Source organism: Epinephelus lanceolatus, chromosome 14, assembly GCF_041903045.1.
Source record: "Epinephelus lanceolatus isolate andai-2023 chromosome 14, ASM4190304v1, whole genome shotgun sequence".
In the NCBI taxonomy this organism is placed as follows: Eukaryota; Metazoa; Chordata; class Actinopteri; order Perciformes; family Serranidae; genus Epinephelus; species Epinephelus lanceolatus.
The window spans coordinates 11971794-11999143 of record NC_135747.1 but is presented as its reverse complement, the minus strand read 5'-3'; the positions used below and the strand labels follow the sequence as shown (position 1 = coordinate 11999143).

The following is a 27350-nucleotide window of genomic DNA, read 5'->3' as shown; positions in this document are numbered from 1 at the left end:
AAGTGGGAGCTTGTTGAGGGGCATGTAGTGAGGTTAATGAGTTTGTCCTTATAGGCCACACTGTATGGGTTGGCCAACAGATTCGGAAGCTGAGGTTAGCCATCATCATGTGACAGTGGGAAGAGCTGCAACGAGAGGGGAGGCAGCCAACTGGCAGCTTTCTTGACCCCACGCTTAATGATGCTGCCTCCGCACTCTGCCAGTGAATGCTGCTTGTTTCCAGACAATTACAAAAAACTGCCACTGTCTGTTGTCATGTGTGTTTGTATGCATACAGGTTTGTGTGTGCCTGGTTCTTTGTTACTTGGGGCTCTGCCTCCTGTTCTAGATTTGATAGGAGCTGTGTTGGCAAGTGCCATGTGAGGGCAGGACGGAGAAGAGGCAAGCATTCAGTATATTCTGGGAATCTCATCAGGTCAGGGATAGGACCTGACCTTTTCTGGACAATCTTGCTTTGGCGTCTCTCTGCCAGACTGTCCCAGACACGGGAAGCTTTATTCCCTCCTCCAATGGCTTCCTTCCGTTCAATTAGTTGAAGCTGGATGGTTGACCAACTGTTGACCCTATGCTCGTCCCACGACATTGTATCACACAAACCATGCTACGTTCATTAGCCTCAGAGAAGGAGCTGGGACTTCTTGGTACAGCAGTTGAGTCTTCCTTGTGTACTGCAGTGATTTATTGTTACAAGACCTATTCAGAGCCTGCATCAGATTAGGTACCAATGGGTGACCAGCAAAAAATTTGATTCTCAAGTATTTTGTCTTAATTTTATTTCCAGGTTCGGTTCTTGGTAAAACAAAGAATATGCAGATCTGATTATGGATGTTGGCTGACAAATACATTTAATAAAATGACAATATTAATGATTTAATTTAATGTACTCAGGTTTTAATCCTCTGACTGCTGACTTTGCTTGTTGGCTATGTCTTTTGTGCAAGCTGGAAAATGAAAGCCACCTCAATCATGGGCATTACAGGCATGTTAAGTGTGGAGATGTGCTGCTCAATATTATAAGAATAATAAGAAATATTCATTTAAATAATATCCCTACATTCCCTTCAATTTAACATGTTATGTTAGTTTCACATGCATGAAAAGGCCCAAAATGATCACTTTAAAATATGCTGCCTTACTGAAATATTTGATTAGCACAGGGTCATTACAGCGATCTCAAGTAGGGCCACAGATCTTGTGTCAGCTGGTTACGTCAGGTTGCTGAACTAATTGGTCATATGTGTTAAGTGGCGGTGCAGGTGCGGTATTGCACACTGCCAGGTTGGGAGCAGATTTTGAAAATGAAACTGGTGAAGGACTCTTGATTCAGGGTCATTACAAACCCTTGGCCTTTGCTTCCTGTAGTCTTGAATGCTTATTAAGGTAGGGTGAAGCAAAGTTTTAATGTACTTCAAAGAGGTGCAAGCACTCAATCCACCTCCCTGTTGGTGGGGATAAGATGACCCGTAGTGAATTTATAATGTCTAAGTACTTTTTCAAATGCACTTTCAATTTTAAGGGGAACGTGCTGCTGAACTTATGAAACTCAATTATTTAAAAAAGAGCTTCTTCTAAGTGGAGGGCACTCTTCCAAAGTCTTTGTTAAGAGGGATGGAGCGGGTCAGGATAAAATGCTATGCATTAGCGGAACTGGAGACACTAGAAGAAGGAAATACAATGAGAGAAGGAGCATAGTGCATGGAGAATTTTAGTCTGACATCTTGACATTACCAAAATTATTACAATAATTACACATTATTAAAAAAAAACAATAATTGAAAATCAGATTTCTTCCATTACTTTCTAATATGCTACAAAAAGCATTTAGTGTTAGTTTAATTAATGCAGGCACATTATGCATATGTTGGCATTTGCTGATGAGGTTTGTAGTAATTGTGCACTTGAGCATTCAACATTATTTTTAGTTATTTTAGTTAGTTAGTTTAGTTATTTTGTCTGTTTGATTCTGGGAGTGCTCTGAACATCCTTAAATAATAACCCTATCATTTTGTTAATGATGAGAAGGGTAAATGAAGCATGGTGCTGAGAATTTGGCTGGAATTAAATAGCATCCTAACTATACAGTCAGACCCGTGGTGTTGGAATTACCACAATCCCTCTTACAATACTCTTGGTAAATCATAAACAAACATTTATTATGGTTAGAAAATATAACCCAGGTGTGACAGGAAGCATGACAGGCCTCCATTGAGCAGACCTACTGACAGTCAGGCTGCAAAGGTGACAGAGACTGTGGTCAATCTGGTGGGTATCCAAGGGAGGAAAAACAAGGCACACAGAGATGATGGAGTGGAGGAGGCGGGTGGTCAAGGTTGTGTTTATGCGCCTTGAGTCATTAAGAAATGGACAGATAAAAGGAGGAGTGGAGAGAGAGAATGAGAGGAGGATAAATGGAAGGTTAGAGGGAGGTTAGGAGGACAGTAAAGGAGAAAGAGAAGGAGGGTGAGGTAGGGGTGTGTGTTTGCTGGGCACTGGTCGCCACGGGGTGTTCACCTCAGGACGCAGTGACTTTGAAGGGTGTTAATGCCGACTGGGCAAAAGCGCACCAGTGTGCACACGTGCAAACACACTCGCTGCAGAGGGCCCAGACTGGTTTTACTGCTGATGCTGGCATTTTACTGTAGCCCTCTCTCCCTCCTTCACCTCCGCCCATCCATCCATCCCCTCCTCACTCGCCCTCCCTCTAAATCCCCATTTCTCTCCTCCCCCTGGCATATCTCCCGCTCCCCTTCACTGTTGAGCCTTCCACCCTATTTTTTCTCCTAGTTTGCAAACTGCAAAGGTGTATATACTGTCTCATTACAGCATTCTTCACTGTCCTACTTTCCGATGTTGATGGCCCAGAAAAAAAAAGTAGTTTTAAACAGCAACAACGGCATTTTTTAAAAGTTTCTCAGACTTCCTGCTACATTCTGACTATTGTAACTTTACATCGTCTCTTAACAGCATGTCTTCTTCTGTGGGGACACTTATTGCTGAGGTCAAGAACTGTCTCTGCCGCTACAACACACAGTCTCCTGAATCCAAGGTAGCATTGTATATTCACTTCATATGCTCAACATGACCTGACAACACATGGCCTGTCCTCAAATGTCCCATCTCAGAAGAGAAACATTGTGGCTTCTCTAAGCGTGCTTTGCCTCTACATGTTATCTCTCATTACACAATGCTGCTCAATACAAAAAATAACTTCCAAGGTCTCTCCCTGTTCTACTCGCACACTTCAGGATAGCCATTAAAACCGTAAAGTCCCATCTGATGACATATCAATATGAGATTAAACGTCTCTATAAGTGGTGCTTAATATTTCAACGGGGAGTGGAGGAGGAAACTGGTTCTCTGATACAAAACATATTGATCAGTTGCTCATCTGTTTTGACAGATGGGAGTCCCAAGCTTCATGCTGGGGGAAGCCGTGCTGCTCTTCCAAGGAAAGGCAGAAATCAATAGAGTTGTTAGAGCTGAAACTAATCAGTGGAGCTTCCCAGAAATGTATGTAGATGATACATTATACAGATGGACACAATGTAGGTGGACAGACAAACAGACAGATAGATAGATGTGTTTGTAAATCTCCTGGGTGTTGTGCTTAAAGACATGAATTCTTAGCTATTTCCAAGAGATCTGTCTTCAAATTTTTAATCAGAATGTATAACATACTCTCCTGTGGGCATATAAGGTGAAAAACAGCGTGGTGACACCAAAGAGCTGACTGACATTTTCCCTCTGATAGTTCTAACTAATGACACCTTCTCATAGAGGTGACATGAGATTGTTAAGAACATCAAGAAAGCATCTTTTATTGGTTGTTGTGGTGTTGTCTTTAAATGGGGTTGTGTTCACAGTGATAACAAGAGGAGTTTGTATGAACGCCCACCTCTCATGGTATTCACAACCATGGAAATGGAAATTTTCTGAGTTCACGAGTTGTGACGTGTTTGCAGACATTTTCTAAAATGGTAGAGGCCATCTAAGTTCCTGTTTTGGTGGGTTGTAAGTTAGTACATTTTAATCACATAGAGTCGGGTTTTGGGTTTAGGCAACAAAAAACAAAAGTACTATAGATGTAGAAAAAAAGATCATGTTTGGGTTAAAGTAAGTACGTTTGTTACATAACTTACGGAAGTCAATTAACAAGTATGTCAGGTGATATAGTATGTGACAAAAAAACAAAACAAAAAAACTTAGCATTGACTTTTGGTTTTGCAAGTAACATGAACAGCGGTCTTCTGGGTCAAAGTTCTGTGTTTGTTTGAGCCATTCACTACACCTTCCCCCCAACGTACATGAACGTTCTTGCTCTTCATACTATGTCATTGCCGTTGGGGAGGGGTATACATTGGAGTCTGTTGAAAACCTGGTACGCCTCATACGAACTTTAAAAGAGTGTGCTGTCTGATGGTAACAGGCATCAAAGGCCACTGTCCAAGATGCTGCATTTGATGCCCTGGAGATGAGCACTAGTTGGCCTTCGCATTTCATTACCTGCTTGCTAAACTGTTAGCCTCAGTGGCTACCAGATACTAATAGTGGTCACTGCCTAGCAGCGGTGTTCTCACAACAAAACCACCCCAGCGCCAAGCATATCTTGTACACGACTTCCCATGTTGTAACCAAGGCTGCCATTTAAAAGCCACATGACACCAAAGTGGGAACAGCAAAATAGTGTGATGTTCAAAACAAAAGGGTTTCAGATTAGATGTTTAACATACCAGGCTTGTACCAGTGACTTTGATTTAGGTACATACCTGGTGGTGGCTACATTCCACCGACTAGTCCAACAATCAGTAGGGATTCAAGTGCAGGGTGAGAAGTGTTGGAGGAGAAGAACAACAAGAAAGTAATCTCCAATGACGTGAGAGGAGGTTTAATCTTGGTTGTTGGGTTTTAAAGTCACATGGAAGGACCAATGTGTTGTATTGCTCTTCAGTGAGACACAGATCCACCAGCTAACTCACTGTACTCTGCACTGAATGTGTCCACATGTAAAACGATGTGTTGAATTAAATAAAGAACATGGAAGTGCTATTACTGTATGTGGATATCCTGCAGGGTTAAATGTTCAGTGCACAGTGTGGTATGGGAAATGTGTGTGTGTGACTGCTTGTGAGAGAGTGAGGGACAAAGGGGGTCACCATGACAAGTCAGCGTCTGTCATGAAGGCCTAACAGACTTCCTGCCACAGCATTCAAAGTGTCCCTCTGTGTTCTCCATTATCACAGAGCCCCTCAGACTTGAACAATGGACCCCTGTTGTAATAAACTGTATGCCTGGTCTCGCTTCTTAACGTACATCTATAATTTACACGCATACATTACGAAAAATGGGTCACCGCAGGCAAAAACGTCATGTGTGACAGCTTCAGTCGTCAGAGCGGCACACAACTGTGGTGACCACTGTCACTCACTTCCTCTTGAACACAGTTCATCTCTGTCTGCCCATCTAATCTGATCTACAGTATGCCTGCTCACTGTTGACACAACAGTTCCTCAACAGCCGTGCCGTATGTGTGCACGTCGGTGTTCCCTCTCTGCCTCTCCTCACAGCTGACACAGAGACAAAGAACACTGCCTACAAATCCCAAACTCCATTTCTCCTGAAAAGATGCCATTCTCTTTGTACATGCACAGTGATGTGCTGTGCTGTAGTGTCTGTTGTACGTATGAACTGTGAAACTCTAAGTTGTGAATTTTTCTCAGCACCACTGGCACCCCAAGAAATTCCTGAATTACATCTGAGTGTCCCTGAAAGTTGAAACTTGCCGTCTGAGGTTGTGTGCCAGTATAAATCATTCCTGCCTCCAGCTCACAGCAGGTGGGCAGGAGTGCAGAGTACACAGAGCCTGGCCTCCAGCTGTGAAAGCAGGCAGCAATACTGCCAAAGCAGCTGCTGACACTAAGTGAACAATCACAGCTTGGCTATACTTGACTTGGACAGAGGGACGGAGAAATAACAGTCTGAACTGTCCAAAAGGCAGGAACTGATGGTTTTTACGTGCTTCCTAGGACACTTCTCAGAGTAGTCAAGGGTGGTTTTGTTAAACAGGATGATCTATGACGCCCGTGAAGGAGTGTGCCTGAATATCTTAGTCAATAGTCTAAAACAGGAGAATAACTCACTTGCTTTTGAAAAAAGTCTTTATCAAAAATTCTACAACTGGTGATGAAGCAAAAAGCTGAATAGAAGTAAGAAAGACATTTTGCAAATATTTTAATTTTCATCCACTGTAAGACCTTGAACCATGAAGAAATCAAGTTAGATAATTTAGGACTATTTTTTGGCTGCAGCCACGAACTTCCTGGAGTCTGCCTCTTGCCTGACAGCTGGTCCTGGCAAAGAAATAGTCCGGCACACAACCCCTCGTAAAACTGTTGAATTGTCGTTTCTACACTTTGGTTTTTGTACAAATTAGACAAACATTCCTTTAACACAATTTTTACTGGTTTTAAGGTTTCTCATTTGTGCTTCTGCTCTCCATCCACCCTCATTTACATAAGAATGGCTCTCGAGACCTTATAAAATAACTTCTAATATCTTTTTTTGGATACTATTTTAGGGGCTCCTTTTAATCCTCCAGTGGCTGACTCTTGGTCTATGTGCCTGACTTTGAAACCCACTAAGCCATTACAATTGCTAATGCAGGAAAGGAAGATTAGGGCTCCCTTCTAGACATGCAGTGGGTGGCTGGCTTTTAAGAGGTGGAGGAATACGAATGTCAGTAAGTACCAATACCTCAGCAAAACCTCGGGACCATTCTGTACCTGTTTTGCGGAGTGGAAAGTCGTCCTTTGAGTCATAAGTGCCCAGCATCGGGTGGTTGTACGCTGACAATGCTGTTTGGGGAGGAGAACTCTGGTCCAAAGAGCTGTGCTGGGTTTTTCTACAACACAAAAAGAAAAAATACATTTAATACGTCAGTATTTATGTATGCTTGCCGAGCACGCTGTATACCTATTGTACTTTACCTGACTTTGCTTAGACACACACACAAAAGGTGTAGCGACAAAGACAGCTTCAATCTCCCTCCCCAAGGTCAACACTTCAAAATATGTAGCAGAGTGGACAACTATGTGGGTGGAGTGGAGAAAAAGGGAGAAGAGAGAAGAGACTAAAAGCTGAAAGCTTGTCTTTTTCATCAAAAGACAACAAAGGAGTATCCTTTTGAACGTAGGGCGAAAAATGCACAGAGACAGGGATGGAGAAGGTAAGAGATGCAGGATGAGGACAGAGGTGAGGTTTAAAGACAGAAAAAAAATGTATAGAAGAACTGAGGAGAAAGCAAAAAAAGGTAGAACAAACAGGTAGGAGATGAAGAAATGGGAGAAATGGTGATGGTGGTGACAGTGAAAGAAAACCATTTCCCTCACTGATGGCACATTCTTTGGATTGTTCTATCATCTCCTGCCTTGGCAGAAACGTTTGACTGCTTAAAGCCTCTTCAAATATTTAAAGCGCAGGAGAGGTGCCATTGTCTTTTTTCTCAGCCCACTTCAAACACACGCACACACGAACACACCTCAAAGAGAGCCAGCTGTCAATCACTGACTACAAACATAGACAGAAACAAAGCCTCATTCCTTCAACGTTTTCTCTGTAGTTTTCAAGGCAACTGGCAAGGACTCTCAGAGACACTAATGTTGATGTTGGTAAGTTCTTCAACACGCAGGGACACCCACACAACAAGGGTTCACAGCACCACAAGGTTTGCTGTGTTTGTTAAGCCATGATGATGAGGGACTTTGATGTCGCTCATCATTTTGGCTTTTTAGTTTGATATTTTCTCAGTGTGACAATTTTTTCCGCAAAGATCAGAAAAGGAGACAACTAAAAGGTTTATGAGAATACAAGACAACAATACAGGCTAATATTTGATAGCTCGCAAATCAAAGGTTTCATTTGTGTGGGATGTTTCTTCTTTATAACCCTTCTTTTTTGTTCATTTAAAACAGGAAATGCACAATCACAAAGTACTTTCAGGTTCATACCTGCACTTTGGGTGTCTACTAGAGCATTTTTACATGCTTTAAAGTTCAAAAAAGATTTTTTTTTCTTATTCTATGTGTGCTGGAACATCTGTATTCACCCTATGTTTGAATTGCTCCATTTAAGGGTCTCTTTAAGCCCCTGTTCTGACAAAGCCCAGTCTTCTCTAACTGATCAGCATTTCTGGGTCTTTCCAATCTGCACTCTTGGTGTCTCTACACCCTCATTGTAGCTGGGGAATGACTGTAACAGAGTACAGCGACACTTACCGTGAAAAGCTTCAAAATCAAAAATTTCACAATGATAAAGGTTTTTTTTTCCTTATCCACTGTGAGGGTCCAAAGGACAGAAGGATGTCGTATGCTGTAAAGCCCTCTGAGGCAAATTTTGATTTGTGATATTGGGCTTTAGAAATAAAAACTGAATTGAAATTGAATATTATTTGACACTTTTGCTACATTTATTATGAACATCCGTCATTGTAACATGATGGATAACACAGAAAATAAGGAGAAGTGTAATAGTTCCCCTATTAAGTTCTCTAAATGCTTAGAATGAAAGAGCAGACAGAAGAACAGGATTTTTGTTGTGATGTATAAATCGGTATTCTTTACTGAAATAAACTTGAATTTTGATTTATCATTGCATAAATTCTTCATTCACAGCCGGTCACATCCAAAAAGAGGTTCTGTGGTGGTGGGCAGTGACACTCACCCATACCAAAAGCGTGGGTCGCTGGGCAGACGGTGGTTTAGGTTTCGCTGAGCCAGGGCTTTCTTCTTGTTCAGGACAAACTCCTGAAGTCGCATCTTCACCTCTGTACTGGCAACTGCACCTGACAAAGAGATACAGAGAGACATGGGAAGCTCAGCAACCCAAGGTCTGTATACTTTTTATCACCTCATACAAAAAACCCCACTTCCTTCAGTGTTGCATTTCTTGAAACATTTGTGCTTCAGAGAGATGTGTTTCAGCACCTCCACCGTACTGTGCCTCCTGTCCAATCTGTGACACTAACATCAACATTATAACATCCATCCATATAATGATAATAAATAAATAATGGCTTCTGTAACTACTTGCAGCACAGTGTTGCATCAGAGTTTCATTGACATTCCACAGAGACAGCAGTGCTCTGTAACTCTCCTCGAAGACACACATCATGAGTTTCATTCAGCTCCCGGTCTCCTCTCAATTACCACCCTCATTTCACAGCTACAGTACAAACAATTGTCCAGGGAGGAAGACCTGGATGAGAGAGGGGGGAATGAGAGACCGAGAGAAAAAAGTGGGGAACGGAGTGAGGAGAGCAATCAAAGAGGGCCCGAGGGAAAAAAAAAAGGTGTTTTGAGAATACAGGAAAAACAGTGGAGGTGTGTTTTTCTAAGAATGTGACAGTGGGAGTGATAACAGGTGATGTGTCAAGCTTGAGCGAGAAAGTGGTAAATACAGTATGTGAACGTGACAACAGCTAATATATGCTCTCTAAATCACGGTGCAGCTGGAAGTGCTGACATCCCAATATGTCCGCTTTGCCACTGAAGGAAATAGGCTTTTATGAGACTGCCTTCTCTGCAATTTATTGCAGTACTTAACAAAGCTTCCTCTGTTTACAACTCAAAGCTCTTTCCATAGACGTCAAACCGTAGGCTCTCTTTGCCCGGCAGAGAATGGTTGCGGAAAAGGATTTTTACTGACAGAAAAATCATCGTTCCAAATGTGGGTCCACCATGAAGTATATTCAAATGAATGTGTGCTCAAATAATTGTCTAAAAACCCATCGTAGCCTGCTAAAAAAACAGATTGCAGCATTTTACAGCCACACTAATAATCAGAATGAAACACAGCTTGACTGATTTACTGCACCAGTTAACTCGGAAATATTTCTCTCATTGTTGCATGGGTAGGACCAATGTCAACTTTGTGACTACAAGCATCAAATCAAGAGTAATAACACTCTCTTCATTAGCAGACATTTTCTGAAAATAATCAGGCCTTTAATACCAGTTCTGCAAAATTCACCTAAAATGCCTATCCAAGGCCGAGTAAACTGAAAGCTCTTCTTGTTCCAATTCTAGAACTTACATGTTCTCATCTGTATGTTTTTTTTCCAACAGCCAGAATCACTGTAAGTGTCTCTGTCATTCAGTTATGTTAGTTTCAACACAATGAAATGAAGTTTTATTTTTATTTTATTTTTTTTTTATCTTTGCTTGAATATTTTCTTGAAAAAAGATGCTGCAGTTGACTAGCTGGGAAAAAAATGGGGTCATATCATGAAGCCTCACCAAGTCCAAATTTAAAGTAAATAACAATGTCACTGAAAATAAAGATTTTCCACATGTTCTGTCCAGGCGCAAATACAGAGGGGCACACAATATACTGAGTGTGTGAATACGTGGAAAACAAGTCAACAAACACAGAAATATCTATTTAGGAGTTTACTGTATATAAAAACACCCCTAGAAACCCTGAATTGATAGGAAAGACTGTTTTCCTCTTAAGCCAGCATAGGAGTCATTTGTTTATCATTTATGTACATTGATAACAGTCTATGATGCCAAGAAAAAGTTGAAAACTCCTCTGAAGGTCAGGAGTGTCATTGACTATAAGACCCATAAGCCACTGGGCCAATCACTGGCAATTGATAGGCCATGAGGCTTAGAAATTGAGAGGCATGTCCTTTAACACAAGCCATCATTGTCTACTGAAGTTGAGACTGTCAGTACGGAAGCTCCTATTGGCTCAAGTGAGGAGTCAATGAAAAGGTCAGAGTTCAGTTACCATTTTGATATCCGAGGAGAAGCCAGTTGTTTACATGCAAACTGAAGATAATGTGGATAAAATGTGGAGAAATATGAGAGTTTAAGACAATACAATGACAGTTCGTGGATATCTTTGGATGTAATATTGTGTTTAGACTAATAGTTGAGTTATAACTGTTTATTTGCTTATCTTTTGTCTAACAGAAGCATTTATTGAGCCTGCTGTGGTTCTTGTATCTTGCAATGGTCAAAATCAATCGAACTGCAAGGAGTGTAGCTTTCTAACGATATGTTGTATGAGTAAACCACTTATACACAACAAGTGCAGTAACTGTTTACATATCATCATTAACAATTAAACCGTTCCAAAGGCTAGCAGGTGGCCCATCGGATTATTAAGAGACAACATTTATACTGTGTGGCTCATGTTGATTTGTGCATACATAAAACCACCCGCATGATGAAAGGAAGCACCTTTAGTGCATTTTAAGGCCCTTCAGGTCCTGTGTTAAGTGGAAACAAACGCTTTGTAACATATTTAGTGAGGCAATTATATTTAAATAGCACCTGTCAGCAACAAGGTAATTTAAAGATCTTAACATAGTGACTCAAGTCTGTCATGTCGCCTTCTATGTATGCGGTATTAAACAATTACAGGAACAGGAACAATAATAGGCTTGACACAACCACACACATTCCTCCTGCCAGGAAAATATGCAATTGTGTCAAAGCTCATTTGAGTATTAATACCAGGACAGCTGTATTTGTCAGTTCAAGTGAGAGCACTCTGTAGCAGGATCAGCATGGCTCCTGACAGTATGGGTACCATCAGTGCTCTCAAATCAAAGAATGACTCTGGCTACAGAGGTCTTGGCGTTAGTCCGATCAGTCATGATGGCTTTTACACACCAAATGAATTGCTGAGATGTGAGGAATGCAGCAACATTCATAGAAGGCAGTCTGACAGGTAAAAATGTCCATCAGTCAGACAATCAGATTTTAAACAAATCCCCAAGATCATTGAACTTATTTGGAAGAGAACACAAAAAGGGAAGTGTAAAATTATAACCACAACTGTGACTGTACATCGTAAACATCCATCACAGTTTTCAGATCGACGTCCTAATCAATATATGACTTCCCTTTTATGCTTTAGTTGCACATACACTGTTTAACAATGTAGGATTACTGGCACACTTTAGAGTTTGCCTCTAAATACAGTGGTTTAGATCATCTGGCTAAATTGTTGGCTTGTTTACAACTAGTTTGATCGTCTGACAGCTGGTGTTTCTGACTTTTCTGTAGAAATGTCATAGTGTTCCCAGATCCCAGCAAGTAGTTTGGTGAGCACAATGTCATCATAAAGGATGCAATTATGGCCAAGGCAGCAGAACTAAGTTGAAAATAAAGAATATTACCCTTTTAAGAGAAACAAACATAAATGGATGAAGTCCAGGTACAGTGAGTTGCCTGGTTTAATTATATTGCTGCCACTCTGTTCCTTAAACAAAATGACATGAGGAAAAGAGAACAAATTATAAAAGCGTGGGCATGTGTGCCGCTTGAATGTCTTGCTCCTCTTGCCTTGTCTTGGCCCTCTTATCCTGATATTCCCTGTGGTGAATGTGCGAGGTCAGGCTGTTCTGACCACTGGGCAATAACAGGTGCTGTGACAGAGGGGCTGGAGTGCCCAAGTCGCTCTGACACCTGCTGTGATAATATGACACAGAGCTTCAGCACAGTTACAACAGATGTTAGCAGTATTCGGGGGAAGGAAAGTGAATGCATGATAGGTCACACATGACTGCTTTGTTTAGAGCTTGTTCATGACACTAATGAACCACAGGAATGCCAACCATTAACATTCATAACTGATTGGTCACCTTACATTTTATGCAGGAATATTTCCTCGAGGTATACTAATGCTCTTTTGGCATCTCACCACATTTTCAACAAGTCATGGCTCGATTTTCAGATGCGTAATATAATGAAGATGTGAGGCATTAAAACAATCAAGCTCACTAGCAGGTGCTACTTACTCTCCTGTCCCCTCTCCTTGTTTTTAAGCTGCAGGAGTTTGTGTTCCCGCTGCTGCTTCTCCATCTCTTGGTCATGACGCTGCTGCTCAATCTTCCTCTGGTGCTCCAACAGCTCCTGTTGGTGCTTGAGTGCCAATAAATCCTGTTGGTGCTGGTGAAGAGAGAGAGAGAGGGAGAGAGAGAAAAGACTATAAAAGGAAAAAAGTACAAGTAGAACTAGAATTACCACCTTGCAGTTACACCTCTATGCACCAGGTGAGTTACAGTTACAGTTTATATTCATGTCTGTGAAAACATGGACGCTTTACACACATCTTCTCCCCGACAGCACAGAAGATCTATGCAATCAGTACAGTTTCAAGGTGGGCACCCAAGATTAGAGTCAACAATTCAGTGTCTTTTCTGAGGTCACAGTGACCTTGACCTTTGATTTTAGACCACCAAATTCTTAGCAGTTCATTGTGGAGTCCAAGTGGACATTTGTGAAATTTGAGGAAATTCCCTGATGGTGTTCTTGAGAAATCACTTTCACAAGAATCAGATGGATGCAAGGTCACAGTGACTTCGATCTTCGACCACAAAATCTATTTAGCTCATCCCTGAATCTAAGTGGACGTTTGTACCAAATAAGAAGAATTTACTGAAGCTGTTACTGAGATAGTGTGTTCACGAAAATGGGACATACAGACGAATGTATGGACATATGCACATACATATGGGCGGGCAGACAGACAACCTGAAAACAGAATGCCTCCAGCCATGGCTATTGCAAGTGCAGGGGCAAAAAAAGGGAACTACAAAGGATGTAAAAAAAAAAGTACTGAAATGGAGAAGGCATTGTTTCAAAAAGGTGTGGCCATGGCCTGCTGTAACTACTATAAAGGACATGACATCAGCAAGCTGAGACCAATATGCTAAATGCTAACCAGGAGAATGAGCAGACTGAAGAATACACATCAGAGTTATTTTTGTCACCCACAAATTGTCCTCATTGGCTATTTTTCTCATCATGGCAACACCAACGAGGCTTTTTAGCAAAGTGAGTCACATACAAAATTCACACGCACACAAGGTTCACTGGGGCCAAGGTTCCCATGGGGATGACTAAGCAGCAAAATACTGGCTCTAGATCAGATTACACCACCATACTCGCATCACTTAAGTGTAAAAATGCACATGCTTCCTCCTGTCCTTCACACAGTGCATTTCTGCTGAGCACAGTCCTACAGCTGTATCAAAGGAAGGACTCCCTCCTCATCCACTCACCTTGATATGTTCCTGTAGCTGGACTTCATGTTGTCGCGACAGCTGTTCATGCTGCCGCTGGAACTCGGCGATCAGGAGCTGTCTCTGGAGCTGCTGCTTGTGTTTGAGAGTTACCAGCTCCTGCTGCAGCTGCTGCTCCTGGTGGTCTGTGGGACATTTTCAAGACATCAGAGTGTCTGATGTGTTTGTACTAAATAGCCCGGGCATGACTTTAAACCACAAGACATGACAACCAGAGATCATCATCTACTTACTAATGACTGTCCCACGGCCTGGCTCGGAGGATGCGGGACAAGCTGTGGGCGGTGTGGGGTGGGGCTGGGGAACCAGGCCGAAGGGGGGCTGCTGGTGGTGGTGGTGGTGGTGGGGGTGGTCCACTACGCGCAGGTCCATGGGAAGGATTGCTGTGGTGGTGGGGGGCACCTGCATGGGCAGTGCTGCCGTGCTCACGTCCACTGAAGGAGGAGGAGGGGGCAGGAGAGAGGGGGAGAGGAAACAAACACATAAAGATAGAGTTTGTTTAGAACATGCAGCAATAAAGTATTTACAATTCATATTTCTAGACTCAAAGGTATGGAAGCCCATTTCTACCAGTGTGATGAGAAAAAGATCATGCAAAGTAATTATGATGAGAATCTTTCTCAAAATAATGTCTCAGTATGTCAAAAATTGAGAAACTATTTCAAAATACTGACTTAATATCTCAAAAAAAAAAAGAGAAACAATTACAACTACATGATTATTTTGAGATTCCAACACAAACTTTTAGATACTAAGTTGTTATTCTGAGATATGTAAAAATTACTAAGGAAGTTTGTCATCTGTTTGAAATAATTATTTTGAGATGCTAAATTATTATTTTGAGAAAGTTTTTCATAATTTTTTAAAATATTACATCATTTTTTGAGAAACTAGGTCATTATTTTGAAATACTAAGTAACTGTTTTGGGAATGTTTCTCATTATTTTGAGATATTAGGTCATCTTTTGAGAAACTAAGTCATAATTTTGAGAAAGCTTCTCGTTATTTTTTAAATACAAAGTCATGAGTTTGTGAAAATTCCTTAATATTTTGAGATTCTACATCATTATTTTTAGATACTAGGTCATTGTTTTGAAATTCTAAGTCACTATCTTGAGAAAGTTTCTCATTATTTTGAGATACTACGTCATTTTTTTGAGATATTAGGTAATTATTTAGAAATACTAAGTCTATTTCGAGAAAGTTTCTTATCATTTTGAGATACTAGGTCGTTATTTTATGATACTAAGTCTTTCTTTTAATAATATAATTTCTAATTATAATAATTAAATGTGATAAATTATTAAATTACTACATTTATTAATTAATAAATAACTAAATAATTTCTCATTATTATCACTTCCAAGATACTGCATCATTATTAGTCATTTTTTGAGATTTTAGGTTATTATTTTGAGACACTAAGTCATTAGTTCTTGAAATAATTTCTAATTATTTTGAGATACTATGTCATTATTTTGAGATGCTTATTATTTATCTTCAGATACTTATCATTATGTTGGATATTAGGTCTTTTTTTTTTTTTTTTTAGATACAAAGTCTTTATTTTGAGATACTATGACATTATTTTGAGAAAGTTTCTCATTTAAGTGACTCACAGGATCATTTATTTCCATCTCACTGGTGGAAACAGGCCTCCATACTAAACAAAGTTGCAAACCACAGGCTAAAAATTTCACAAAATATGAACTTGAACTTAACAAGGACGACTCCCAGAAAGATATGTGCAGCATGTCTGCTTTCCACAATTAGTACATGTACACTGTGCCGTGAAGATTTTGACCCCAACAACAAATTTGTCTCAGAGGGTTGCTGAGTTCAAGTTGGCAGGAAATAAAATTGAATTCTTACTACAGTGTTGAGTTTGAGATCCCAAAGCCCAGTCTCCTCAGGGACTTATTAAAGGAAATTCATGTAATTTTCTTCTCAGAATATCTGTTTATAGTACAATTATATAATTAATTCAAGGTCCAAAATGTTATATATCTTCTGACAGCAGCCAAAATACTGTGTCCTCTCTGATCCAAATAACACACATGAACACTTGTTACATCAGCCGTCTAGACCCTGCAGCCTTGACTGTTGCACTCAGCATTACACTTCACATTGGCTGTTGGCAAACTAAGGACTTAAGCCTGTTTTAGAGTTGTACACATTGGGTAAGAGCATTAGCAAAACATAAAAAACATAAACTGTGTCTGTGATTTAGAGCCTGAGATCATCAGAGTGACAGTCTGTGCTGTGGCAGGAGTAACGTGTATAGGAAGCCTCCCTCACATACTCTTAACATACATCCATACCATCATCATTCTCAGACAAACCCTGTACACACACCTTCACGCATTTTCTGCATGCAGATGATAAAATAGTACACACACAAGCAGAATGATGAAACATGGCAGCAGAGAGCAAAAACAATCCCCCTGCAACATGAGTTTTGCAGCAGGGATTTGCTGACACGCATACAGACTTACTGTGTGTATTTGTGTGTGTGTGTGTGTTTTCACTTTGACTGTGTATATGTGAGTAGCAACACTACATTTTGCTTACTGTAAGTGCAATGCTGACAGTGTACTGTATGTTTGTGCTGTGTGTGTGTGTTTATCTTCTACAGAGAAAGCAAAGTTGTTTGTGATGTTGAAGAAGATGGATTCCCTGTGCCGTCACACATCTGAGAGGATATAGACAACAATACGTCTAAAAGCCACACGTTTGCATCCGTCACAATCTGCTCAGACACTGCATAAACAAACTGGGTTAGACAGAAGATCCTAACACAAAAAGGTCACACGTATTAAGCCCTACAAATGTCATGTCAGAAAGTAAAACTATCACAAAAGCCCCACTGAAAATAAAAAAATCCAAGTGTGTGATACAAAAAAATATCTCTTATGTTACATTCAATCTGCGACATCTACTCTACTTTATCTGAATAATCCACTGAAACAGCACAGGCTGCTGAAACATGGATACTTACAGCAAACACGGGAAAAGCAATATCGCTGCATCCACATGGTTGACATGCAAAAACCAGAGAATTAGTGCAATCAGATTATTACTCCAAAACAAGCAAACAACACAGCAGCTTACACACAAACAGTAGTATAACCTGACAACACAACACCAGGGAAACTAGACAATAAATCCTTAATATGTGACACGAACATAATGTGCTGTGAACAAATAGTCGACACGCCACTTTATTTTAAATACTTGCAGGCTTATTTTTTTCTGTCTAAAACTGGCAATAGATATGATTAGGTAGCATGAGCTTTAAACGTGTAGGTGTTTGAAAGTGTATTTAGGGCTGCAAAGTTAAGCCACTGAAAGAAAGGCAAACCAGTCTCTGGTTTCAGATGCTGTGTGTTACAAAAAACAAACAATTTTTAAATTTTTAATTTTTAATTAAATTTTCTATAGACAAGTTAGCAAGGCTTTAAGGTACAACATGACGAAATCTTCCAAAGCATGCCACCAAATAAATTCTCAAGATCGAAACCTCCCGTGTATCGTTCAGTCTTTTCTGATCAATATCTGCTCCGTAGAGAACCACCTTGCACCATGCCAAGCCCTCTGCCAGTTATCAATACCCTCAAACCAGTGGAGAGCATCTCCGACCTATCATGGATGTCCTTGCATCCCCAGTGACCAATGAGGTGGTGATGGAGTTGCAGTTACTTGCTGAGATAGCCAATGACATCTTTGGTACCGGGCAGGTTTGGAGTGCGGGAGGAAACTTAACACCACCCAACGGGACAGCAGGGAGAGAAGAAAGGGTGTGGCCGGGGCCAGACATGCTGGTGCTTCAGTGGTGCATGTGTGTGTGTAATTGTGTCACTGTGCTTGTGAGGAATTGTTTGAGAGCTGGACATTAGAAGTAAGCACTTCTTGTTTGGACACATATTTTGAGAAGATGAAAGAACAAGGCTTAAACCAGGGGTAAAGGTTTATTTTAATAAAGTCCACAAGAATCCAACTCGTGTTAATAATTGAATCATACACTTATTTAGATTTTTTTTTTAACCCGTTGCTTCGATCAACAGGTACTCTTACAAATGTTTTCAATGGTAAAGGTCAGGCATGTAGTGATGAAAAAACTATGCGAACATGTGTGTTAAATGATTGAATGATTCCTGGCCCTCTGACCTACAAACTTGTATGTTTGTCACTTCCAGATAAACATGCGCATAGAAAAAGAGGCCCATTAGAAGATGCCACTGTTTGTCATCCTCGCTCTGAGCGGTCTGTGCCAATCATCCTTGTTATCTAAACAAAGCCTTTCTCCCTGACCCATGGTAAAAGTTCAGCCCACCACCTCTGATGTTCCCTGGACACGCACACATGTACACACACATGTCTGTCAACTGTTTATACACATATTCAATATGCAGTAAACATCCAGGCCAAACAAACAAAACCTTTTGTTGGGTCAGTGCACTTCAAACGGAGTGCCACTCTGCACCGTTGGGACGCATTCAGAGGACCCCGGCGCCAGCTATTCCAGCATCACGGTGCCAAACATGCATGGGGCATCACCTCAATTAACGCCTTTTCTACTGTATATTTTCCAAGCAGACTCACGTCGGCAAGCTTTGTACAGAAAGACCTGCTATCCCTGTTTCTTCTAAATAGGGCTCTGGGTGGCCCCTGGGTGGCCCCTGGGTGGCCCCTGGAGTTAGCCCAACACTTGACCTTGAACACCACAGTATTTATGTACGGTTCCCCAGGTGCCTTTCTTGGTATCGATGCCATAGGCTTCACAAAGGCTGTTTGTTTTCACAAACACATGGGGCCTCCCACCTCTGAAACTACAAAATATAAAAATGCATACATTCTGCCTCTACACTCTCACATGGAATAACAGAATCCATAGAGTCCTTTTGGGAAAATGAATGTAAGATGCAAAATAAGTGATATATGACATCCACTAAATTTCACTCATAAGATAGCCAATAAAAACACATCAAACATTTACAAAGAGGGTGATGTGCAGTATCATGATTCATAAAACAAACAAGTCAGCCACCAAGCCACCAAAACTACTCTGTGCACTTTGTCCATGATAAAAGGTGGCCTGAGCAAATGGGAATGCAGCCATAACCTCATGCAAAAATGGTTACCAAAACTGTAACAACTGATCTGAAAAAATAACTTAAGCAGCACCACTACACCCACAAGCAATTTTGACTGTGGCCATGAATTTACCACCTAGTTCAAATGTTATCAGACCATGGCTGTTATCAGTTATCTCTGGGGGCACAGATTTGTGGTAGTATGGCCCTACGCATACGTTGATTGTTAAACAGCGACCTCAAGAAAATGCAACTAAGTCCCTGTATAGAGTAACAATAACACAGGATTTTCGCCCAGGAGACCACTGTTCACGTCCCATGTGAAAGTAAAAGTAAAAGTTGACTTATTTTAACTTTACATCAGTAAGTTAACTTGGGTGACATACCTGACGTGACCTAAGTTCGTGACCTAAATAACATAACAAATACACTTATTGTAACCCAAACCATGACCTTTGCCAAAACTAACCAAGTAGTTTTGCTGCATAAAGGTTGGATATGCACCTTCTGGCCTACTGGTACGTGCAGTTTGCCCCATCTGAAGCATTATAATGGTAGTTATATCATATAATAATGGCCATTTAATGAGCTGATAACATCCAAAACTGGTGAAAAACTGGAACTGCGTTGTCTTCACTGAAACAAACAAAAAAATGGTACACTTTTGTACTGTGTCATTTTGTTTTTCCATGTGCAGTGTAACGTATATGTTTTGTGTTATATCTTGTTAAAGTATAGATGTAAGCTGTGTGTTTATGACAGAAACAGCAACAACCGTGCCCAAACCAAGTTTCTCCTTGGGGAGCAATGACTTTAATTCATATCTTGAATTTCTTTCTCTCTGTTTTATTCTGTTAAGATGGCTGGTAAATTACAGCCAATGGCCAGCTACAATACTGAAGCCGTGCAGAAAAAAAGAACCTAATTACAGCCACTTATCCTCAAGCTGAGGGGCTACATGGTGGCACAGAGGGAGAGAGATGGAGAGGAAGAGGACAGTGGTGTAATCACTCCTAAGACCAGCTACTCAGAGGCTAACCACACTGGCTGGCACATTAACATTGTGCTGAGTGCCATAGCCGTCTGCAGATTGGGATGTTAGCTACACACAGATGTATTTAGGAACTGAAACCTTTTGATAACCTTGATGTATTTATGTGTCAACACTACAGTCTATACTTGAACCACAGACTTGTTTTCTATTATTAGTCAATGCAGTGCCAGGAATACAGAATACAATTTAATATTTTGTCAGAATTGTCGAGTTATTTCAGACTGTGATTTGATAAGATATTGTTTCTAAACTGTACAAGGCTGTAACTGTGTTTTCCCCTGAGCGGACCTCAATTATAGTAGTTAGAAGTTATACTTTCTGCTCTGGATAATTTAGAGGCTGTTCTAGATGCTGTCAAAAGGTTTAAAAGCACACAGGAAACACATCTGTGTCATGTCTGACTGACAGGTCCTGGTCAACCTGACATGGCTCTGCAGGATCACAGTACTGTTGCAGTATGGCAGCAACAACAACATTCTCTCCCTGTATAACAGTCCTCAGAAGCATGTTTACAGTAAACAAAGCTTTATAAATGGCAGCAGACAAACAGGGCGACATACTGTACAGCACCCAGCAGGATGCAGGCACCTGTGAAGTAATTAGCCCAGCTTACAAGGATGGCACTCTGTGAATGTGGCATGAGGTAATGGTGCTGAGCCAACGGGGAGGAGAGGCAGATGCACGAGCTGAGTCACACTGATGGCAACAGACATGATAATGCAAACATTCCCGCTGCAGGCATGGCCGTGCAGGTCAATACAGGCTGACATTTTAAGTGAAGTAAATACATGTGTAGATACTACCAATCAAAGAGGTGTTGACATACAGTACAATCATCAGTATCATAATTTTATGTACATTATCATCACATGAAAACTTTACAAGTCTAAAATGTCAGCTCATTAAAATCATTTTTTTTTCTGTGACTGAAAACTCAGTAATTTATGAAAAAAATGAGTAGCTTCTGTTGTAAATGCGGAGCGGCTAAAGGACCATTAAAGATGAGTGGCGGAAGTCAGATAATCTCTGTTGATTTCCAGACGGGAAATTGTGTTTACTTTGTGAAATCCCATGGAGTTGTGAGGTTTCCCTACTTGCAGGCATGATGATGTGAAATCTGGCTGAACTCACTAAAAACTGACACAAACACGGCTGCTGAAATGTCAGCCTGTGCCTCCTCTTCTCTGTCCCTCATCTATTCATCCATCACTCTCCGCCCCTCCACATCGCACTGTGACCTTCCCTCCTTTCACCCCCCTCTCCCTCCTTTCACCCCCCTCTCCTGTGATCAGGCTAAGATCATGGATCACACAGAGGGAGTTATTTATAGTCCAGGATTCCCAAAGGAGCTCCTCGCCCCACCGGGCAGCTCTGCACTCAGACTAAACCCCCGTGCATGTTTAGTCACAGTTTATGAGGAACTGAGTGCTCATTTAAAATTCAAAAGTAGTCAGTGTGTGTGCCAAAACAAAAGCCGTGCACAAAAATACACACAGCAGCGTAACGCTTTGCAGATTAAGAATGAATAGTAATCGCTGACAGTGTTACCCAGCTGTGAGCCCCACACGCACAGGTGCTAGCAGAGGAGGGAGGCAAACGCCATGGCGACTGGTGGGATCGTGGCCAGCGGTTGGCTGGACAGGGGGAGGAGGGGTGGGTCTAAAGATGGAGGGAGGACCAATGACGGTACACAACTAATTCAACACATGGCCTGCATGTGCATCCAGATCGACGCTTTACTGTCAAGTCTGGGATGGGTGTGTGCGCATGTTGATGTATGTCATTGAACATCCCTGAAGCATGGTAGTTTGTTCTACTGTATGTCAACACCTCTTTGTTTTCTTTGTCCTTCTCTCTTTCTCTGTCTCTGAGGACAGCTAGTCCGTGCTCACAGAATGACTCCACTAAAGTGATCGCAAGCAACTGATCAAGTCATTCGAAGAGATAAAGAGATAAACAACACCTCGAATGGCCTTTTATCGACCAGGTTTACTGTAATTAACAGAAATACAGTAATAACACCACACATAAAGTATGACAGAGAGACGTGGAGCCACATGGCCACACTGAATGCGCACTGGCTACCAAACAAAACTTCAATTATTAAATGATGCAAGAACAGAAAATGTAATCAAGCACCGAAATCTAACAATTTTAAGTGTTGTTTTTCTTCTCATGAGAACGGAAGATATCAGAATATTCAGTCATTTGCGTTTCCTCAAGAGCTGAGCGATCAATGTGTTCTGCAAAACTGATTATAGCTATGAAATCCCTCATATAATTCAAACTTTCATACATATCCCCACACACATACAGGGGCATAAACACAAACACATGCATGCACACAAAAGGCTGTGGGGAGGAACAGACACAGCCACTGCCATCTGCTCCATTCAGTTAAAGGCTGCACTGAGTGGTGCTGAGCAAGAGTCTCCATACATCACTACCATTCAATAAACACTGCCACTACTCAAAGCTGCACGCCCACACAGGGAACAAACACACGGACATACGCTTTCTCCTCAAGTGAACACACACACAGAGTAACATCCACAGGCTAGATGAGCTTATATAAATGCATGCCTAAGGATACACACCAACTAAACATTATTTAATCAATACACATAAAAGCTACATAAACTCATCCTTTACACACCAAAAAAGGCACAATAAATTACAAACCAGATAAAACTGAGAATTTCAAACATCCACACACACTATCCAAACAGTGATCTGTGCATAACAACAAGAGCTCTTACCCATCAGTTGTGCCGTGCTGTCCGGTTGTTGTGTGTTTGTGTATGTGTGTGTGTGCAGTGTACAGTATCAGAGAGAGAGAGAGAGAGAGAGAGAGAGAGAGAAAGTGTGTGTTTGTAGCCAAAAAAGTGCGACTCTGAACAGAGCAGTAAAAGTCCACTGTAGCGCGAAAAATACAGCAGACCAACCTGGTTTTTTTCGTAGTGAGAACAGATCTCTCTCCCTCCCTGTCTTTCACACTCCGTCTTTCACTCTATCGCTTCTCTGTGTTTCTCTCACTGACGTGCTTCTTCGCTCTGCCCTCCGGCTGCCACTCTCTCTCCCTCCCTCTGTTCCTCTGGTCCCCTCCCACTCTCTCTATCTCTCTCTCTCCCTCTCGCTCCCTCTCTCAGTGACATCAGAGGGCAGTCTCAGGCATGTTGAGCATTTTATGGGAGTCTCTCCTTCTTTCTGCCGAACTAACAGACCAGCAGAGAAGCAGAGGGCGTCAGATTGTGATCACATTCTCATTTGACTAGACAAACTCTGCTTTTATGAACCACCTCTGCTTTTTTTTTTTTTTTTTTTTTTTTGACTGAACAGAGCTCAATGTTGTTATTGCTTGCAGTTCTTGATGTGTTACTTGTTGCACACACACGCACACACACACAGGCACACAGACATACAGACACAGACACAGACACACACACACACACACATTTCTGGATCGTCTCCATGTAAAACCCTCCTACACACCAGCAGCCCAACAGAACAGACAGTTGTTGTGGAGTTGACTGGATGATAATGGCTGCTGCTTGGTCTTGCAACTGGAACACTTTACAGCCACTTAAGGCGCACTGTCTCTGTCTCACACAGTCGACGCTGATCACTGCTTCGGCATGGTGTCCAAGCTCAAACCTTTGTGAGTAATCTATGTAAGTAATATCTGTTAGGATGCTCTGTTATGACTTTTTACAGATAGATATAATTTAAGTGATCACAAACTGTGCCTCTGAAGAGCCAGGTATATTACAAGAGAAGATTGTGTTTGAGGCTTAAAATGACCACCAATAAATATCAAAGGAGATGCACTGATGCAGTTCATTAAGACATAAAAGCAAAATGTGATTCTGAGAAAGGAAAAAAAAAACAATTAACAGAGAGAGAGAGAGAAGCTGAATCAAAGTAGAGATACAGATTTATAAATAGATGCCTGAAAAATGTGCTGCAGATGAGTGATAGGATTTGGAATGATAAAGAGGAGCAATTAGGGCGGTTGAAGGACTCGCCTATCGAGTGGCATCAGAGTCCACTAATGACAAGTGCTCCTCTGGGGGCGACACCTGACATATGTCTTGCTGTCATGTCAATGGGCAGTTTGATACTCAGCCAATAGGAGTGAATGCATGGGACTGACTGCATTATGAATAGCTGTTTACATGGCGAGTGTGTAATTGTATGAAAATTACCACATGTGGTACAGTCCTCATTTGCAAAAGTGGCTACTTTATAATCCCCATTAAATCACACAGACTCAAAGATTGGAGAAGTGACAGGATGCCAGTTGCAAATTGAAGCTGATGATCCTGGCAGCAAAGACTCAAGAGGTGCTCAGCAGCAAAACGTGGGGCAGTTGGGAAAGTTTCATTTTACCCAAATGTCCTCTCACATGCTGGAGTGACAATCAGTAGTGTTTAAAAGTTGTTTTCTGCTCCTCTCTACTATACTTTAAAAAGGCTCTGGAAAAACGGAGGAAAAACTGGCAAACAATAGTGTCCCAATTCTCCTCTATAAAACTTTATGGAGCTATTTTCAGAATATACCCACCTGATCAGATTGGAGTATGAAAATTACACGCTCAAAACTGAACACACCCAAAAAGACAGGCTGCAACTTCAGAATGAGTACGTGTGAACAGTGAAAACAAAAGCATGGGGTGTGTCCAGTAATTAGAGCAGAACTGGACACCACAACAAAAAGTGGACATGAACAATGCCACATTTACTTCAAAGTGACACTGATCAATACCCTAAATTTATTAATAACTACCTGATAGTTGTAAAACTAATATTGCATTTACATGCAGTTTGTCATTAATCAGGTATATCCCCTTACCACTACCATATACATATATTTAAAGATATATATATACAGATTTCAAACCAACTTATGTTCAAATATATTCCAAAGAGCTGACTGTTACATTCACACACCCACACAGGTGTTTTATTTGCGCTGCCTAATTAGACCTCTGCTGAGGTAAAGGATAGGTGGAGCTATGATGGGAATTATGTGAAGTCACCAAACTGTATTAGCTAATGAGAATGATTATGGTGTAATTTGACCCGCCCTACCAGGTAAAACCAAACTAACAGGAGGGTGGGGAAAATGTCAAGCTTGTAAACACCCACACAGGGGAGAAATTTAATCAGGTGAGTCGGTGAAAACACTTGTGTGGGTGACCGTGAGTGTATTTAAGGTGAGGAAACAGACTTATCTCTACTTATTTAGTTTGTTTCAGTTTCAGTCAGACTTGTGGTAGAATATTTTGAACATAAAGCACAGAGTAATGCCCTTTCAACTGATTCCACTGTGGTCAATCCATCCTCCATGATGCTTTCACTTATCTTTATTTAAGTCAAGCATATAAATACATGTAAAAACCCTGTTTAACCCAGTTAACTGAACACATGTGAAAAGAAGTAAAGTACTTTAAGGGGGTTTCTATCTGACAGCTATGTACCCAGATGCTCTTAATTCCTTCCCTAAATTAAGGTAACTAGGTTACTTGTTTACATGCTGTATTATAAATGTCCTTACGTCAGAAACCCAATGATAATTACATTGTCTAAGTTCATGTAAGCACACTGATTTTCCCGCACGTCTTGTCTAATTTGCATGTCTTTGTGTGTATTTGTGTGCATGCAGGTGCATGTAGAGGGATCTGTGTCTGTGTGTGTTTGCAAGAGCTATTTTTGAAGTTCACCATAGAATCCAGTAAGCCAAGTTTTGTTTGATCAGACAACACACCCACACACCTGGCTGCGATAAGGTTCTGCGTTATCAGCTTGTTGTATGGTGTTGACGTCAAAGGCTTAGGTAAGCTTCATGCAGCCATGACACTGATAACAGCAAATGCTACTCAGCCCAAACCACAGAGGTGTTTACACACACGCATGCAACATTTCATTTTTAGAAATGGGGGATAATCACTGTCGGGGAGAGCAGTGACCGGACTGAAACTGAGCAGAGAAGCAACACATGAACTTTGCAGGAAAAATCAATGTATGGACATTAGGTCAAATGGTCAAAGATCAGTGGCGGTAAGCCGACAGCTTGGCAAATAAAAGTGAACAGCGTGAAACATGTGGGAAGCTTCTGAAGAAAAACACAAAAGAGAAGAAAACAAACCCACAAAACTTGCTGAAGAATGCCAGTGCATGAGCATGGGAGCCTGTTTCCATCGACTGCATATTATGCAAGCAGTCAATGTTAATTTGTTTGTTAGTACAGAGAGTGGTGCGATGCATGAATGTGATCCAGTGCCATGTACTGTATACTTTAATAAGTCAAAGAAAACACTGACAAGAATGTCGAGCATCTGAAATACACAAAAGATGTTGCACTCTAATTAATGGCTGAAACTTTTTTCCCATGCTGTGTTGTGGTTCAAAATGTTTTTGTTGACTGATGCTTTTTTTCTGTTGTTCCATTTTTTTCTTATTGGAACTAGCATCCAAATCTTTATGTACATGACTTGCTGCCAAAATGTCTGTGCACAGATGCTGAAAAGTGATACTGTATCCAAAACACAACCCAAACGTGTTGTATTTTGCTTTGTTTAATGGTAGTCAAGCCAGAGAGCTGTAATATTATCTTTAGACCAGAACAGCTAATCCGGAGCAGGTCTGCTTTCCAACTGCCAATGAGTCAGTTTAAAGCCAGAATCACATCCACATCGGCATAACTGTGTTGGACTAATTTTGTCACCTGTTCATGGTCACGACACAACAACCAGCACGTGGCTTAGTCTGCCTTCATAGACACTAAATGAAAAATATACAGAACCACATAACAGGTCTCGGAGCATGTAAGGGACTTAGTGAGTTTTATGTTCATGTATGAATGAAAGCATGTGTATGGAACTGTACGTGCGGGGCAGAGTGAGACATAAAGATAAGGCGATGAAAGTCTATATGGAAGAGGGCTTGTGGAGTTATTTGCAACAGCCAGCGAGAGAACCAGACAAGGCGATAAGTGAGCATATCCGAGATAAATAGCTCGTGTAGCTATGTGCATCAGAGTCAGCGTGTGCGTGTGCGTTAAATAATGCATGTGGCATAATGATTGCAAGGCATGCTGAAATACACAGTGT

The 27350-nt window shown here is 41.1% G+C and overlaps 1 protein-coding gene across 3 annotated transcripts in view; it reads right to left on the bottom strand.

Moving 5' to 3' along the window:
* hdac4 (histone deacetylase 4) overlaps positions 1–27350 on the bottom strand; it is a 132736-nt gene that overhangs the window by 48602 nt on the left and 56784 nt on the right. The window contains exons 1-6 of one of the 3 annotated variants that reach the window (XM_033617910.2): positions 23185–23327; positions 14326–14526; positions 14072–14217; positions 12806–12956; positions 8716–8836; positions 6780–6898 (exon numbers count right to left, since the gene is read on the bottom strand). In XM_033617910.2, coding sequence (XP_033473801.1) covers positions 6780–6898; positions 8716–8836; positions 12806–12956; positions 14072–14217; positions 14326–14500 — 712 coding nt within the window. In that variant the 5' untranslated portion in view covers positions 14501–14526; positions 23185–23327. Of the gene's footprint in view, positions 1–6779; positions 6899–8715; positions 8837–12805; positions 12957–14071; positions 14218–14325; positions 14527–22998; positions 23328–27350 lie in introns of those variants that run through there. The other 2 variants (XM_033617909.2, XM_033617908.2) reach the window with 2 other exon arrangements.